The sequence below is a fragment of the Syngnathus leptorhynchus genome, chromosome 10 (genome assembly GCF_054491065.1).
Source record: "Syngnathus leptorhynchus isolate UIUO chromosome 10, UIUO_Slep, whole genome shotgun sequence".
Lineage (NCBI taxonomy): Eukaryota > Metazoa > Chordata > Actinopteri > Syngnathiformes > Syngnathidae > Syngnathus > Syngnathus leptorhynchus.
The window spans coordinates 948,720-965,161 of record NC_141204.1 but is presented as its reverse complement, the minus strand read 5'-3'; the positions used below and the strand labels follow the sequence as shown (position 1 = coordinate 965,161).

At 42.5% G+C, this 16,442-nt stretch overlaps 3 protein-coding genes across 3 annotated transcripts; 1 reads left to right on the top strand and 2 right to left on the bottom strand.

The window, feature by feature from the left end:
• Positions 1 to 1,368: 1,368 nt before the first annotated feature.
• Positions 1,369 to 3,113, bottom strand: mxtx1 (mix-type homeobox gene 1). The gene is made up of 3 exons (XM_085922566.1): positions 3,092 to 3,113; positions 2,556 to 2,782; positions 1,369 to 2,079 (listed from the first exon to the last, which is right to left on the bottom strand). The coding sequence occupies exons 1-3, from the start codon at positions 3,111 to 3,113 to the stop codon at positions 1,369 to 1,371; spliced, it is 960 nt and encodes a 319-aa protein (XP_085778692.1).
• Positions 3,114 to 5,703: 2,590 nt separating this feature from the next.
• tmem254 (transmembrane protein 254) lies at positions 5,704 to 8,011 on the top strand. Its single transcript, XM_085922211.1, has 4 exons — positions 5,704 to 5,870; positions 7,091 to 7,194; positions 7,425 to 7,484; positions 7,564 to 8,011. The coding sequence occupies exons 1-4, from the start codon at positions 5,784 to 5,786 to the stop codon at positions 7,679 to 7,681; spliced, it is 369 nt and encodes a 122-aa protein (XP_085778337.1). The 5' UTR covers positions 5,704 to 5,783; the 3' UTR covers positions 7,682 to 8,011.
• A 648-nt stretch (positions 8,012 to 8,659) lies between these two features.
• LOC147049777 (uncharacterized) lies at positions 8,660 to 15,349 on the bottom strand. The gene is made up of 11 exons (XM_085922564.1): positions 15,234 to 15,349; positions 12,901 to 13,240; positions 12,708 to 12,824; positions 12,396 to 12,637; positions 12,140 to 12,305; positions 11,512 to 11,611; positions 11,362 to 11,437; positions 10,702 to 10,827; positions 9,859 to 10,026; positions 9,686 to 9,743; positions 8,660 to 9,071 (listed from the first exon to the last, which is right to left on the bottom strand). The coding sequence occupies exons 1-11, from the start codon at positions 15,347 to 15,349 to the stop codon at positions 8,973 to 8,975; spliced, it is 1,608 nt and encodes a 535-aa protein (XP_085778690.1). The 3' UTR covers positions 8,660 to 8,972.
• Between the last annotated feature and the right edge of the window lie 1,093 nt (positions 15,350 to 16,442).

Below are 16,442 nucleotides of genomic sequence, written 5' to 3'. Positions count from 1 at the left end.
GCTGAGGACCATCACTCATATATGCAGCCATCCATCCATCCATCCATCCGTCTGGCCCAAGTTTGTCTTTTCTAAAATGTGTACATGCAAGATGTGATGACGGCATTTTTTTCATGGTTTAATGCAATTTTGTTTTGTGTGTGGAGCGCTTTGATGTAAACTAGAAAAGTAAGCTAGTTTCATTTTCATACAAATGTACTGTTCGCAAACAATTAAAAATAGTCAACTAAAACTACCCTGGAAAGCTGACCGCTGGAGAAGGAGAACACCTGCCCGGCGTACATGAAACAGTCTGCACTAGTTCCTGTCCTGAGCTATCTTTAGCGAGGAGCACATTGAGGAGTCACGTTCTCATTGAAGGAACCAACACCGGAGGCAAACAAAAGGACAACTTCCTTCCACTCATCTTGTGGATGAAGGCAGGAGGTCAACTTTGAAAGAAATATTTAGTGTGTCAACAAAACAAGCCTGTAAAGACTGGCCTGCAGGCAGAGGAAAATGGACTTTTTTCATCGCTTTCCGTTCAATTTCAAAGTGACCTCCACCTTGAAAGCTAAGCTTCGCAGCTGAAACAGCTACTTTACGTTCATCGAATTAGCTTATGCCAGGAATATATTTTCATCTACTAACATGATGCTATTTTCAGATGGAAGCACACGAATGTCGTTATGCATAAGGCATAAAGAAAAAAAGCAACCATACAAAAGTGTGTCCTACTAATAGGCAGGCACCATCTAGTGGTTCTTTGTCAACTTTTATTTTATACATTCATTCATACACAGATTTCATCAGGGTTTTTTTTCTCCAATGCTCAAACACTATTTATTTTGTTTATTTAGATTTTAATATTCACTAGTTTGACAATTCATCCAGTTTCATTCTTTACATGAGTCACTGGCAATGCCAAAGGAATTGGAATTAGATCCAGAAATAGATATTTGCTGTAATAACACGAGAAAATGTTGATGGTAAAAGAATGTAACTTGTAATATAAGCATGATACACATTTTTGACTTGACTTAATTCATTTTCACCTGATTTTTGACGCCCCCTAGATTCAAAATGCTCCTCTGAGCATTTGGTCTTAGCGTCTCGCCTGTATATCCATAAATACGTCAATCGAAAAAAACGTGGTGTTACTTTAAATGATTTATTCATATAAAAGTGCAGAAAAACATAAATATAGGTAATAAATAGAGGCTGAATCAATAAATACAATAGTGTTAACATGTTGATGCCATTTGTAACACTAAGTATCTGATTATTATTTTTTATATATATATACATGCCTCGGAAGCAACAGACAACAGAAAAAAAGTAAAGATTCCATATGATTTGTCATTCTTGTGACATATTCACTTAGTGTCATCAACACAGAGCCATTTTCTCATGAGTAGCGTGGCTGTCCGATCCTTCTCCCCCCAGCCAGTCCTCATCTAGCTCCCCGAGGATCTCCTGCAGGGACAACTCCGGCAAGGGAGCATGCTGGATCCCTGTGGGAAGTCCAGACCCTCTGCAACCCTCTCCAACACTCCACGAGTTTTCCAGCTGTGAGTAGTGACTCTCCGCTGAGGGGCTTTTGTCAAGGTTGGCATCCCAGTATCCCGAGTCAGGGGTTTCGGGGCTGGCCGAGTGAGAGCCGGCACGGGCCGAGTAGTTGTCTGGCTCTGGGTATATAAAGGCCACGGCGCTTAAATTGTAGCTGCGCCCCTCCGCTGGAGACCACAGTGGGGTCATGGGGTCCATTAGGCTGCTGGCCTGGGACCAGTAGCTTCTCAGGTACGGGCTGGAGCAATTGCTCAGCGGTGTGCTCTGATGAAGAGCGTGCATAGAGTCATGTTGATACTCCTCAATAACGGGGTACATTGGAAGACACTGTCTATAAAAGCACGATTGCTCCATCTCTTCCTTCACCCGAGTGGAGTAGGATGGCGGCTGGGCCTGTCCCCCCGTCGAGACTTGGCCACTCTGAGATGGAGCTGGACCTGGGCTATTTTGGATTGGACTATCAGACTGCCACAGCGCTTTCTTGGCCCCTTTGCACTTTAACGTTCGGGCTCTCCTGTTCTGAAACCACACCTGGGACAGAAAAACAGGAGGTTAGATCGGAAAAAAACAAACCCCCGACAGATAATCGAAGGCATTGGTGCTCGGTTAATCATTTTCTAGAAGCGGGGAGTGTTCCGATCAAGGGACTGTCAGCTGTGCCGTCTCCAACCTCAAACAAAAAGCTGATAAAAAAGTGCCTGAGTCATATTTTCTTGAAGGAAATGAAGTGATAGCAATTTGAAAACAGGCCTTCCGGTGATAAGAATATATATTACAACATGTGTAGGTGCCTCATGCCATCTGTAAACATTTTCAATCAGCATTGGTGACACTTTGATGGTTTTTATTGGCTTTTGGATTGAAGTTAATTCATTTATTATCAAGCAGTGTGTCATGGCAGAAGTTTATGGGGACTTAAAATCCTCATTTCAAGCAGACATTTTTGAAAAATAGAATTGATCAGTAAATTCCAAATCAAAATCTTCGTCGCAGAATAAAAGCCCTACCTGGATGCGGGACTCTGGAAGGCCCGTGGTCTGAGACAAGCTCTCTCTGAGGCTGATGCCAGGATATGGGTCGGTCTCAAAAGTGACCCGCAGGAGCTCCACGTGCTCTTTGGAGAAACTGGTCCTCTTCCTGCGGCTGGCGCTGCGAGACGAGGAGCCGCTGGAGGTGGCGCCGCTGGAGGTGGCGCTGCTGGAGGTGCCGCCGGAAGCCGTGGCTCTGGTGTCATCTGAGGTGAAAACAAAAAAACAGATAAGATACCAAACATACTTTTATGTGTCTGATATTTACACACCGTTGGCAGCCATAAAAAAAAAAAAAAAATTGTAAAAGGCGTATTCAGTGAAATGTCAGCAGAAAGAGGTGAATGATGTTAACGACCGCAGCAAACAATTCAACATATTGTTTACCTGTCCCTCCCTCATCCTTCTTGATCAGCTGTTGTCATTCAAAACTCTTGAATTTTCTGTGCTTTCCCAATCCTTTGAAAACCAATGGCCCAAAATGAACCCAATGCACTGTTTTTGCTTGCGCTTACCGTTATTTGAGTCCTTCCACATGGCAGGCAGGCAGGCAGGCAGGCAGGCAGGCAGGCAGGCAGGCAGGCAGGCAGGCAGGCAGGCAGGCAGGCAGGCAGGCAGGCAGGCAGGCAGGCAGGCAGGCAGGCAGGCAGGCAGGCAGGGCTTGAATGGATTTGCTCTGATGTGACAGAGGTCAGTGTGGTTGTGTGTTCCTTGGCTGTGCGTCCACAGCTTATGTCAGGATACCTTATATATTGATCAGCTGAGGACTTGGTAAAGCAGCGACACAGTGTTGGGGTGGGGTTTATTCTTTGTGGTCAGCAGCAGAAGTGTGACCCCCCCCCCCCCCATCGTTATCGCTCCATCTTTATCCAAGTGTTTTCAAGGCCAATAGCAAATGTGACATAAAAGAAGTTTGAAAGATAGCCTCGTCGATACCACTTAACAAGTGTATCCTTGCAGCTGTTGCCTTTCTTTTTGGCTGTGACTCTTTTGGATGCTCTGAACAGATCGGAAAATATAAGACTGCAAGGCACCTTGATGAAAATTTGGAGAATTCATTCTTATCAATGATGACTATTTCATTTGTTTTATGTCAATTTGTCTGCTTGCGTTTGTAACATTTAGCAAAGCATTTAGTTAAAGTCAAGTGAAGAAGGTAAATTGCAGGTTGTCACTTCAAATTGTGCAAATGATACAAAAGTGATTGATAGCAGTAAAAAGTGGATCTTATTTTCATAATACATTTGCTAATTTCATTATTTTTCATGAACATTGTGTCGAGGGCTCAACCAATTTACAGCTCAGCTTGTGAATATCATATGACCAAACCCAGAACACAGGTGAGCAAGAAAAAAAATGACATTATCAGAATAATTATGGCCCCAAATTTTTTTTACTGCTGATAATGGCTACTTAAGATCAAAAAATAAAAATAAAAAAACAGAATGAATGTTTTCAAACAATCTGTGAAATGTTATTAGTAGTCATCTGTTTTGAATATTAGCATGATTAGGATTATTTCCATTTAAACACTCATTATCTTAGTTTATCCTGTCATTTGTGAACAGGCTTCAAGGCTTGTCATCGACCATGCTCAGCACATACATCACTTCACATTTGCATACATTTGCACGTGTACATCAAAGCAGTTCCCTCATTCCCGATATAGCTCATGTGACAATTGTTATTGCTGCATGTCAATCAGCAAGAATTATTTTTTTTATAAATATAGCAAAAAGCACAATGTGATCTAAAGCCTATCAGTGGTTACTACTGTTTTCCTTTCATATGCAAAACACTTTGCTGCTATCACAAGAGGAAAGACAAAGGTGGCTCATTATTCAATGATTAACTGGTTGCACCGTGCAGCCTTTTTAAACTCAAGAAGCGCATCCAATTGAGTGGCAAGCTTGTCAAGAGGCTAAACGTGTCCAGGCCTTGGCCAGGTTGTGTGCAAATGCTTTGACCTTTAGCCCCCATTTCACAAACCTACCTGAATGTGCTGAGCTAGCAGAAAAGGATTATTGTCATTCTTCAAACTTGATGCATGTTGTCAACATCTTGTTGAGCAGGAAGCATGAAGAGAGCATGAGAACATAAAAGACATGCATTCAAACATGCAGAAAAACCACACAGTGCTAAAGGTCAAAGTTGTATTTGCACAAGTATTAGAAAACAGTGCAGTGTGAAGGTGACCGACCCACATTGCCTAAACAAACCAAGGCAATCTTTAATCTTTATCTGAGTAACTACCACAATCAATGGCTCCGAGTGGAGATGGCTCCTCAAAGTCCCACCAACTCGCTGCAGAGTCCATCCAAATCCTATCAGAGATCAGAAGACACATTTTGCACAGTTTAGTGGCCCCACAAAATACTTCTAAACTTACTGCTAAACATGACGTACTCCCTTCACCTTTTTTTACAAATATATGTTGGTTTTTTTGCCAATATGTACCTGTAGTGACCCATTGAGCCATCTCTGATTAAAATTAGCTGCTGACTATTGTTATTGATATATATAAAATATTCAGTAGGACTATTTGGTTTTATTTTTCTCCCCAAAATAAATAAATATATTATTGATGATGAAAAAATACTATTGCCATGATTTTCTGATTGTCTTTAAATAAGCATGGAAAAGAGCCTTATCCTTAAGTACTTGCTAAGTTTACACACAGTGATCAAGTGATTCAATATAGTAATGTGACATTTAACAAATGCTAAATCATTCCAACATTTATGATTTCAACAGTCCCACACTATTTGCAAACTTCTATTTTCCATTCAATTTGATTTCTCATATTTGCACCAATCTAACAAGAAATGAGATAAATGATTACAAAAAAATAGCAATTTGAATTGAATGTTTGTAAACTATTCATTGTAATGCTTTGTAAAATTTGTAATGATGTATTTTGACGTCAACCTGAATCACTGCAGGGGATATTTTTGCAACCACGAGGTGGCGCTATTATATTGGATGCCTAATATGATGCAATCAGAAAACAAAATAACTTGAAATTAACATTTGAATGAATGAATGTTGCAGTGCTAATCGTATACTGCGTTCCTTTGTAGTACGTGTACGTACAGTAAATTGCGTGTCCATATTTCAATGCAATGCATAAAAGGCAACGGTGATGCACGGACGTATTTGACAGTTGCACCACAAATCAACAACAGCAGGAGCAGCGGTAGGGTAGCAATGGCTAAAAGTGATGGAAGTGACTATTTTAAAAGAACCAGTCTTTTTTGGATCGTCTCCGTCACCTTCGGGTTGGCTTATTTTAGTGTAAGTAAAACTACTTGAGCATGTAAAATAAGTACTAAAACGTTAATTGCTGTTTTTGCAAACTCCAGGTCGACTGGCTTGTGTTGCGTTAAAGGTCCCTAGGATACCATAAAACGTCATGCCAAGCGATCACATGCATATATAGATATATATTTTTTTATCTATTTTCACATTTTGTTTCTTTATTTTTTATTTCTGACAGATTTTGGTGCAAAATGCTTCCGAGGCCTCTGCCATTGTTTATCTGTTGTGAACATGTTTTATCTTATCAAATTCAAAGAAAGCAGATATTACATTTTGCATAAAGTCCAAAGTTGGACGTCAGACAGGAGCCTTTCATTTCCAGCCAGCGACTTATTTCAAGTATTGACCGGTCCGGGCGGGCTATTGTGCCTAGTCGTTTAAAATTCATGACACGAGTGTTTATTTGGAATGCTCTGCTGTTCTTTAGTACTGCGGGCGCAGTACACATTTTGCCCCCTTCTTGTTGCCACGTTGCACTTTGAAAAAAAAAAAAATCGGGTTGCACTGGATCAATCAACTATTCGGAAAAGTAGTTGATACTTTATGAACAACGTACTCTTTAACAACTTACCCAATCCAAAATGAAAAATTCAAGACTTTTAAGAGTTAAACATGTTCAACTTGATTATGTTTAGCCAGAGGTAGCAAAAGTACTCACACCCTTGACTCGAGTAGAAGTGCAAATACATGAAAAGATTGGCGGGCTAAATGTCTAAGTACAATGATCCCCACATTTTTGCTTATTTTGTGAGCGATATTGCAGACCCTGTTTTGTAATAAATTGATTGAAAATAAAACAGTCCGTACTATGCTGGAGATCATTTATTTAATATAATAAATATGTTTTCTATGTATGAAATAATAATGCATTTGTACCATCGATCCTTGACTTTTCACAAGCTGAGGTGCATCAAATGCAATTTTCAGTGGCCCGTCTTAAACAGGGTTTGAACTTTGTTCTCGATTCCGTCGACGCAGTCATGCGCCACATCCACACCGAAGCGTGGTCAAATGGAACAACCCGGACTAGTGTTGCTTTGACGGTTCACAACAGAAAGCCTAAGAGAGCGAGGAGCATCATATGTTCTGTGGCTTGTCCACAAATTTGGCAGTTGGGGAGTCACATAGTTGATCTTTTGCTGACTTTTGTTTTTTTTAACATGGGAACCTCAAACTTGCACTTCTTTCTGTTGCAGTGCATTGTGTTTGCGCCTGAAATAATACCGTACCATCTCCTGGGCCCCTTTGGTACCTTCTGCAGATATCTTGTGGACAACCATGCGGGCGTCTTGTACAAAGGGTACGGCTTCATATTGTGTTGCCTCAAGGCTCATTATGACCACGCCCACTGGCACAATACCTTGTCACGCTTTATGTGGCAATACACAGGATGCCCAGGATTCATGTTGGCCGACGGGCAGGGCAGGCAGCTTTTGCCGAGGGCAAATTGTCTTCATGTGACGGGCAGCTTTTCACCTCACGCTTCTGATCCTGTTTTTTTTCCCTTATTGATCTAACATGATTTTTAAGGTGGTGGGCGACCGTGGCCATTCATGTTGTTGAGGCCCTGGTCTCCTTGAAAGTCTGCCGGTAAGAGGAGATTGTCCAGGAGATAACGCCGCCGTCGCCATGAAATTCAAAATGTTGCATGCGTGATCTCTCGTTTCAGCAACAAAGGCATCACCGCGCCCACCAGGTACTTGTGGTTCCTCCAGACCTTTGTGTTCGGCTTCGCCTCTCTCGGCCTGCTCATCAAATACAACCCACAGCGGCGCAAACAGCGCTGATGCGTCCTCCCTCAAAAAGCCAACCAAGGAACATGACATTTTTAACTTTTCTAATCTTGAAGTATTCTGTGAAGTAGATCACACATTTTTTTAAAACTTGAATCTTGCACTGCTGTGATTACTCTTATTGTATTTTTTTTCTTTCTGAATAGTCTTTTATATAGAAAAACTATTTTTGGAGGGAAATACAATTTTATGAGGTGTTTTCATACATTCCTGGTGTTTACATTCCAAGAATAACAATAATCTTCCAGTTGCTGTGTTCTACTTAACTATGTTACACTTGATGTTCTTAATGCTAACAAGTGAAATTAAAACGTCTTCCAAACAGATGTGCTGTGTGTTTCTGCCTAAATATTCTTGCTTTTATCAACTAATATCCAAGTAGGTCAGCAAATGGACAGGAACATTAATGTCCATTTTGTGGCTTCACTGTATTGTAGTAGGGCTGCATTTCTGAATGACCCTAAACGGCCACAAGACGGCGCCAAAACCATGAAAATAGAAAAATGCTGCTTATGCGCTATCTTTTGGCATCTTCGTGCCTCATGCACAAGTCTTAATTTTGAAATTAAATCGCCACCGTAAACAGACGACACCATGTCTATTATTATACCCGTACAATGGTAAAAACTAAGCGTGTCCTTGTCTTTTTTTCTGCACTTTTTGCGACACATTGTATTTACACGAATAAACATTGCTATTATCATATTCGAACTTTAATATCAGTCCATTCTCATCTAAAAATGTCCATAGAATGCAACCCTGAAAATGGGACGTCTACTGTATACCTTTATTCAGTATTTTGGAGTTTCTGCTTGGAGTGACTGACTATACCACCTAACACAACAGTATAAATCATACTGAAACATATTTACAGCAGTTCAAAAATAACAATTGCAAATAGAGGCATTTTAATATTTGTTAATATATATAGTACTTTATAGTATGTGTATATGTACATACGCATATGCTGCTCATATTGAGTGGTATTCCAGTGGATTGTGTGAGTGTCCCTAAAACGGAGTCTATTGGGGAGCATCTTCATCAGAGAGGAAACTACCTGAGCTTTCCAGAACCTCTAACTACTCCCACGTATCAACAAAGAGTAGACGTGATCGTATGAATAATATTTGGTCTATAATTGTCTTACTTTTCAGCGCTCACACAGATATTATGAACATCCATTGTTTGAATGGGATTTCAGTCCTCTTTTCTCCCATATATGTTATCGATGTCATTTTATCGCCAGATTTCTCATTAGTATGAATCTTTTTTTTTTTTTTTCCCCTCATCGTTCCAGCCAGCATATAGACGGATAGCGCTCACCCAGCGTCTTCCTCAGCTGAGCGCTTTGGGTCTTGTCCCTGGTTTCCACCACACACTCCACCTGGCAAGGCAAATGCATGGAAGTGTCATGTCACACGGCAGACACCTCCCGTCACCTTGCTACGCTCTGAGGAAATCATATATTAAGCACGACTGTATCGCGTGGCCTTTTGCGACAGCCTCCAACATATTCCAAAATCACGCATGTTGGATTCATGTGATAGCTGTTGATACCAAAGCCATCACATCACATTTATAGAAACCAATCAATACTATAATAATACATATAATGAGAAAATCATCAAATATTGAAATACAATACATCCTAGTCAGCAGAGAGGCTGATAGTAATTGAAGGGATAAACGCGTGCCGATTGCTATGTACATTTTTTTGCTAGTTGAGGCTGATGGACAGGTTTTTTACCCATGGGAGGATCTAACAATGCTGCTGGCTTGTGAGGGCTTATTTCAAATGGAGTTGGATAAAGGAACAAAGCCATTGCTAATATGCGTACACTTGAAATGACGTGGCCTATTACTACTGTTTCTTAACACCCAAGCTGAAATCTAATTGGACAGCAAAGTCTCACAAACGCAAACTGCAAGCAATGCAACCAAGAAAACTGCTCTGATTTTTTTTTTTTATTTAACAAATGCAAATGTTTGACAGCTGACCTTTGCCCTGAAGAGGTTGGACCTGTCACTGTGCCTCCGATGGCTGACGTCCAACAACCTGAGGAAGGCATCGGCACAATATTCAAATGGGATGATTATTTCAAGGATAGACTTTTTTTTATAGGTGGGGTGACTTTACTGTACAATCATGAAGAAAGTGTGAGTTGAGTCACCTGACGTCTTCTCTGGACAGGACGTCCAACAGCTTGGCCATGTCTCCCGGCCATTCCCCTAGCTGTACTGAGAACTTGCTGACACGATCTTCCAGCACCAGGGCTCGGTCCACACACTGCCTGACCAGATCCAGCTCCATGTTAGCGCTGCTCACCACCACTGCCACCCTACGTAGACATACGGCAAACATGTCGCTTGTGTGCTAAGGAGAAAAGAGAGATCAGGAAAAAACTCGAGAGGAGAGAAGTCAAGGGTACAGTTGTTTTTTTCCACAAAGGCCGATTAGACCTCCCTAATTAGCATGCATAATTGCTGACTGAATCATTATTATTGTTTAGGTCATCCAAATGTGATTATACACTGCTTCTAACTTGAAGAGAAAAGTTTGTGGGGATGCTTTTGTCATAAAGCAGCGTCCATGAATACATGCTCGCAACAGCACATTTCTGTTGATATCTAGTCATGCACTACAATATTGCCAAATTGGAAAATTCAGCACGGTTAACATTAGCACCCAGAAGGACAATTTCACCAAATAACTCGTATTACGTTCACAGACTTTCAAAGCAATGACAGACAGGTCAGCACAATTCAATCCGTTCCAGAGTTTGTTTACACTTCATCACGCAGCGTGACAGGAATATCTCATCATTTGAAGCCATCCCATCGTTTCAGAAGTCGCTCGGGGAAATGTGCGGCAGCTCTACACAAAATCCCTCAAATATGATCATCTTTGCATGCAAATAAGCGCAATACCTCCTTTAGCACCGAGGGAAGCGTCTGACAGAAGCGCACCATCTGATCCATTTGAAAGTCTTCATACGGAAATCAATCAAACGCACCTTTTGCCTCTCAATTCGCTGAGTTGTCCGGCCAAGATGGCTGCCAATCCCATGGCTCCCTCCGAGTCCACAGTGGAACGCTCAAACTCTTGAAACCTCAACATTGCCACCAAAGAATCCTCCTCACTGCCGGGGATAAACACAAGAAATTCAGCAGATACCTTTTAGCATTTTACAGATACAAACGCTATCATTTGAGATTTTCTTTCTTTCAGAAACCGCCAGATCTAACTATTTAAATCCTAATATCTGTTGCTTGAAAGGAATCGATTGCATTTGTTTGTTGGTTTTTGGGAGCAGTGCAGAGATACTGGAACAAGAATATGTCTTAAATTCGAATGATTTATTCCATGTCACACCATGGAAATAATCAAGCCCTAAAGTTTATCAAGACATTTTACAGTCTGCCATCTGAATGTGAAAAAAACAAAACAAATCCTTAAGAGTTAATGACTGCCTGAAGTTTGGAGCCTCCAGGCATCCTGAAATCCCCAATTTCCTGCCAAGCTTCCTCCCGGGAGATATTTTGTCAGCCGCATGACATCATTATTTGATTTCACTCCATTGTGGAAAGGCAAAAATCATTCGACAAAACAAAACTTTGAATGTAATGTCGTCACGTGTTGTCTAAAAGCATCTACTCGAAGGTGGACCGACTACCTGACAGAGATGACTTTATCGACTAGTTTCTTTGCCAGCTGGAAGGTGTTGATACCGAGCGAGCACCCCGCCAAATCTGACAACAGACAGGAGATGAACATTTGCAAACGGGAAACACAAAGGATGAGCCAAGCTAGCATTCATGACTACCTCCATACAGCTTGGTATTCGGCTTGCAATGAACGTCGTTGACGGGGCCATCTGTCTTTAGAGATTGCAGCAGCAAAGGGAACGCTTCGGGTTCTATTCCCTGTTGAAGATAGTCCACGCACAGAATTAGTATGTGCACCGCACAAATAAATATTCCGAGTATAAAAAGGTTTTTTTTTAGGCCGGCCGCCCTCGCATGCACAGCACACACAGACACTGAGCGGGGTTCTGTGGAATGTGCTGCATATCTTTCATTCTTTGATCACGGGAAATTAGTGAGAGCATCCATGCGTGTTCACCGTCCGTGCGTTAGAACGTAAAGCACTCGCTAAAGCCAGAACACTCTATTATATATTTAAGATGAGAAATATGAGGCTCATCCTCTCTCTCTCTCTCTCCCTCCCTCCAGTGTCAACAGACCTAAAGCTGTCAGACTTTCAGCAGGAGGCTGATAAGGGAAACAGGAAACAGGAAGAAACATCAAATACAATTCTCTTGTTAAGAAAAGCCCAAAACATCCAGACCGGAGAAATGGAGGAGGCGAGTAACAACTTGTCTAATGTGACCTCATGCACGGTGGAAAATGGAAATGAATCAATTGATTGGAAAAGTTGATCCATTTTCTTACTATGACACAGATGTGCGAGTTGAGATGCTTGATGGCCGCCGCCGTGCCCGCCAGTAGACCGTACTGTCCGGCCGCAGGCACCAGCACCGCATCAAGCTTGGGCACTTGCTCGTAGATCTCCAGGCCGACTGTGCCCAGTCCTGCCAGGTAGCTGGAATTTTCGTCTCTGAACAGCACAAAAAGCTTGCCTCAATTAGGTTTTTCAGCTTTCTTAATGTGTCTACAACAAATTCCAAGAATAAATAAAAGGACTGACTCTTCCAGGTAGAGATATCCGTTGTCTTGGGCCAGGTGTCGGGCGTGGTTCTGAGAGTCGTGAGCGGCGCTGCCATAGGAGATGACCATGGCGCCATAGTCTCTGTAGATCCTGAGACGAGGCGACGAACAACACGACGGCATGATAGCAAAGACGGGGATCTTCAGCTCCACCGCGTGGTGGGCCACCGCCATGGAGAAGTTACAGTCGGTGGCGACGATCACTCCCTTCTTCTGCTGCTCCTGAAAATAGCCACATGGATCCGACTGAGTGACTTCTTATGAGCTCCCGGACAGGAAGGGATGATCTTACCTGTGTGAGGGAGGAGAGCAGGTACAACACTCCTCTCTCCTTCACTGAGCCCGTGTAGTTCAGGTGCTCCTTTTTCAGATAAATCTCCATCCCATACTGTTTGGACAGCCGGGAGTACTGGCAAATACAGGACAGTGAGAGTATTTGATAAATCCAAAGCAAAATACAATGTTTCAAATTGGGATTTGTTTACTGTGCAGGGTGTCTTCTGTATTCCTGACTGGATAGTGAAGGCAGCGGCACTGATGTCCTCAAAGCGCAGGTAGTGAATGGGCGGTCTGGGGACGATCCTGAACTCGCTGACTCGTCTGGTTTTGGGCGGCTCCTTTAGCGCCATCGCAGGTGCTTCCACCGCCGCCGGCACTCTGGTGTCACGGACCTTCACGTCACCATTGAGGAGTTCCTCCTCACCAAAGTCCTTCAGCCTCTCTGGTTCAATGAGGGTGGGTCTGCGGCCGACGGCGGTGCCATTGCTGAGGAGCGCTCCTTTGTAAAGGTCATCTGGCTCTGCGGGGCCCAGACGCAGCTCCTCTCTAGAAGGTACAAGTCCTTACATTTTTTACATCTGGACTATGATATGAAAATAAATGACCACAGAATAAAAGATTTGCCAAAACCCAAGACGGAGACAATCAAATGACGATATTTATGTTTTTGATTCTGGGATTTCATTTCGAATCCTTTGCAAATTGCGACAAACCTCCCCCACAAAACATCGGGGCCTCGGTAAGTCTACGGTCAACAATTTGCTCCATCAGATGGCTACAACATGACTAAGCGGAATGCATTATGGATTGGATATTGAAAAAAAATCATGCAATCTGGACACCATATAAATAATAAAAAGACTTCTTGAAAATTTCAGAATATATACGTTTCAAACAGATGTACTGTTTGAGGTCTTTTTTTGGCTCAATATCCTGATAATACTAAAGTACATTTTCAGAGGCCTGATCATAAAACACTGACATTGAGACATAAAACCGCAGCTAATTCAATGTTTGAAAGTGAACAAAGTGGCAGTTTGAAATAATTAGGACCTAATGTCTAAAAACTATATGAATGAGAACCCCCACTTCTGTCTAAGATGAATGGGTTCACCTTTCATGTCAACATTTTCTACTCACTATGACAGATTGCATCTCGGAACTAATTTATGATTCATTAGTTGTCCACTTTTGCTTTTCATGGTTCACACTAAGGATTAAAGTGGCAATTAGGGGCAAAAGACAGGCCACTTTGATTCATAGCAGCTTGGTAAATTGCTTTCCAATATAATGGAACAGTCATTTCAACCGTTTCATTTCATATTATCGGACCACTGTGTAAAATAAAAAAACTTTCCTCAAAAAATAAAGTGGAAGAACTGCTTTTGCCACCGCCTGGTTAGTTAGGAGGCCTTTCACACAGTCTAAACAAAATAATAGGCTTATCGCCCGTTGGAGATTAACCCCGTCACCTAGACGCTAGAGAAAATCACATTTGGTTAACGGCAAGGTTTGTGTTTTTCTAGAGCCCGTCCACGGATACATTGACAAAGTGCGTGCTTGTCAGGAAGTGTGCTGTAATTCCATTTACACTTGAGCTTCGGGGTGCTTTGCTTGGATTTCATGACTGCTTACCACGTGGTCGATGAAGTCATCTTGAGTGCATTTCATTCAGAGCTGCTTCTATTTCAAGCACAACTCTTTGACCTTTTCCCATCATCAACTCTATGATTGCCCTCTGCCCCACTTATTAGAGTCCATTATTCAGCCACACGCTCTACTTGTAAACAAAACAGTCAATGGAAAAGCCCAAGGCTGGATGGAGCTCTGTTTACACAGTGTGCACAGCTAACATCAGCATGTGTGTTTCTACCTCGACAGACCAGAGTTAGGTCAAAACTTGTCTGTAATAATGAAATGATTGATCAGAGAGGGCAGTTAACTTAACATTGGGTTCATATCAGAACCAAAACCAAATATATGCACCAGGCATGAAGGCTTTCTTACAAAATGTCCGCATGACCTGGCAACAAAGAGGAGAACAACGGAACTGAAGGAAGGAAAATGTCTACTGGGACATCCAGGGAAGGAAGCCATTTCTCTTGATATGAAACAGGGGACTGAAGGTTTAGAAGGTAGGCAGACACGAGAGGTTGGTGCTCACAGGGACTGGGATGAAGATTCGGGGAGATCATGTGGAACTTTGGAGACACAAGCAGTCAAATCAAGCCGATTGTTTTGTCTCTTCTGTATCTTTTAACGAGCGCTGTAAGAGTAAAGAACAAACAGGACCAGTGACTGAGGCCGGAACTGAGCTTACACTTGAAGTCTCGTCTTTGTTTTGGACTGGAGGTGGATTAATGAGGGTCGAGGGGAGCTATGAGGGGCTTTTGCTACAGGAAGCTGAAAAACAGGAAGAGATAGGGACTGAAGTCTCGTCTTTGTTTTGAGGTGGAGGTTGCTTTTTGTCACAAAGACAGCGCATCACTACTGGATTGAGGAAAGTTGTGTCGGGTCTGGATCATTACATGTTTCCCACCTTTGCCAAAAAGGGTCCTTTTCTTCCATGCCTTTAAGTGCAGGCTTTGGGGAAAACAATCGTTCCAGTCGCTCACTCAAGTAGCTGGAGTAGAATAACTGGGCAGCAAAGTTCATCGTGGTTGAAGAAGAGAATCCAAACAGTTCTGTTTGAGTGTGTGAATCCTCCTCAGTTGTTGAGGTGTCCGACACCGCCCAGTACAGCTCCCACGGTCTAAGCCCAAATTCCCAAACTCGTACCCAGCTGAGAAGCTGTTTAAGAAGGGATTAACAAGGGACACATGTACGGTGACTTGAGAGCGTCTCTCCGGTGAGTTGGCCCCTCCCAACTTTCTATTCTCGGCCCAGACCGGGATTACGTCCCCTTTCTGTGACGTAGACCAAATCAGACGGTCTAAGGGGATAGATGCAGACTTAGGGTTTATCTCAGGAGCAGTGATCCAGAGGCTAAACCAGACAGGGGAGACCAGTAGGAATGGGGCTGGATCAGAAATGAATAACTTATACCTTCATTTTCCAAGACAGCAAGGAATGTACGTAAATGAGTCTTAACATTTCTGTAGGCAACTTCAGATCCCTGCTTTGGTTCAAATATGATCGAGTGCAGTTAAGAACAAAAACTGCACACAGTGAATCCTAGCCTGGATGGATTCCAGTTTTGAATGATCTAGCCAAAGGAAATGATTGGAAAGAGATCTCAGACATACCTACTTCAATCTATCCAAGGCAACAGTTGAAACCATTGTTGTCACCGAGCATTGCATTGGGCTCTGTGTACGGAAACCAGACGGTCCTCACAGATTACGTTATCCTTCCGTTAAAGCCCAAGTTAACTTCAACCAACCTCTTGTATGACCCCCACTTCCAGGTAATCTTTTTCTTAATCTCCCCCCAAACACAAGAGCGAGCATTGAACTGTAACACTATGTCCTTCCCAGTGGATGTGATGTTTTGTCACGATGACACAAGTGGAAAAGTGCACAGAAATAGACGGAGAAGGTGACCCCGCCTCAAGCAGTGTGTCACATGACACATGAGCTCAACCAGGTGCCATCACCTTCTCTCTTTGCGTGCATATTTCCTTGAATTTTCTTTGCATTGCTACATCCCAGCCTGACTCGTGTCACACTCTCACTTTTCCTCCACTTTTCAGTTTCTGCTACTTAACCTGTAGATCCGCTTAAGAGGGCAGACAAGTGAGCAGAACATG

Bases quoted from the DNA above. Each gene is read 5' to 3' on its own strand.
- mxtx1 (XM_085922566.1), bottom strand. From the start codon at position 3,113: ATGTGGAAGGACTCAAATAACG. The intron at 2,783-3,091 runs GTAAGCGCAAGC...TTTTCACCTCAG, and splicing joins GTGGAAGGACTCAAATAACG to ATGACACCAGAGCCACGGCT. The intron at 2,080-2,555 runs GTAGGGCTTTTA...TTTCTGTCCCAG, and splicing joins TTCCAGAGTCCCGCATCCAG to GTGTGGTTTCAGAACAGGAG.
- tmem254 (XM_085922211.1), top strand. From the start codon at position 5,784: ATGGCTAAAAGTGATGGAAGTGACTATTTTAAAAGAACCAGTCTTTTT. The intron at 5,871-7,090 runs GTAAGTAAAACT...TTTCTGTTGCAG, and splicing joins TCGGGTTGGCTTATTTTAGT to TGCATTGTGTTTGCGCCTGA. The intron at 7,485-7,563 runs GTAAGAGGAGAT...CTCTCGTTTCAG, and splicing joins GTCTCCTTGAAAGTCTGCCG to CAACAAAGGCATCACCGCGC.
- LOC147049777 (XM_085922564.1), bottom strand. From the start codon at position 15,349: ATGAACTTTGCTGCCCAGTTATTCTACTCCAGCTACTTGAGTGAGCGA. The intron at 12,825-12,900 runs GTAAACAAATCC...TGTATTTGCCAG, and splicing joins TACAGAAGACACCCTGCACA to TACTCCCGGCTGTCCAAACA. The intron at 12,306-12,395 runs GTCAGTCCTTTT...TGTGCTGTTCAG, and splicing joins GGATATCTCTACCTGGAAGA to AGACGAAAATTCCAGCTACC.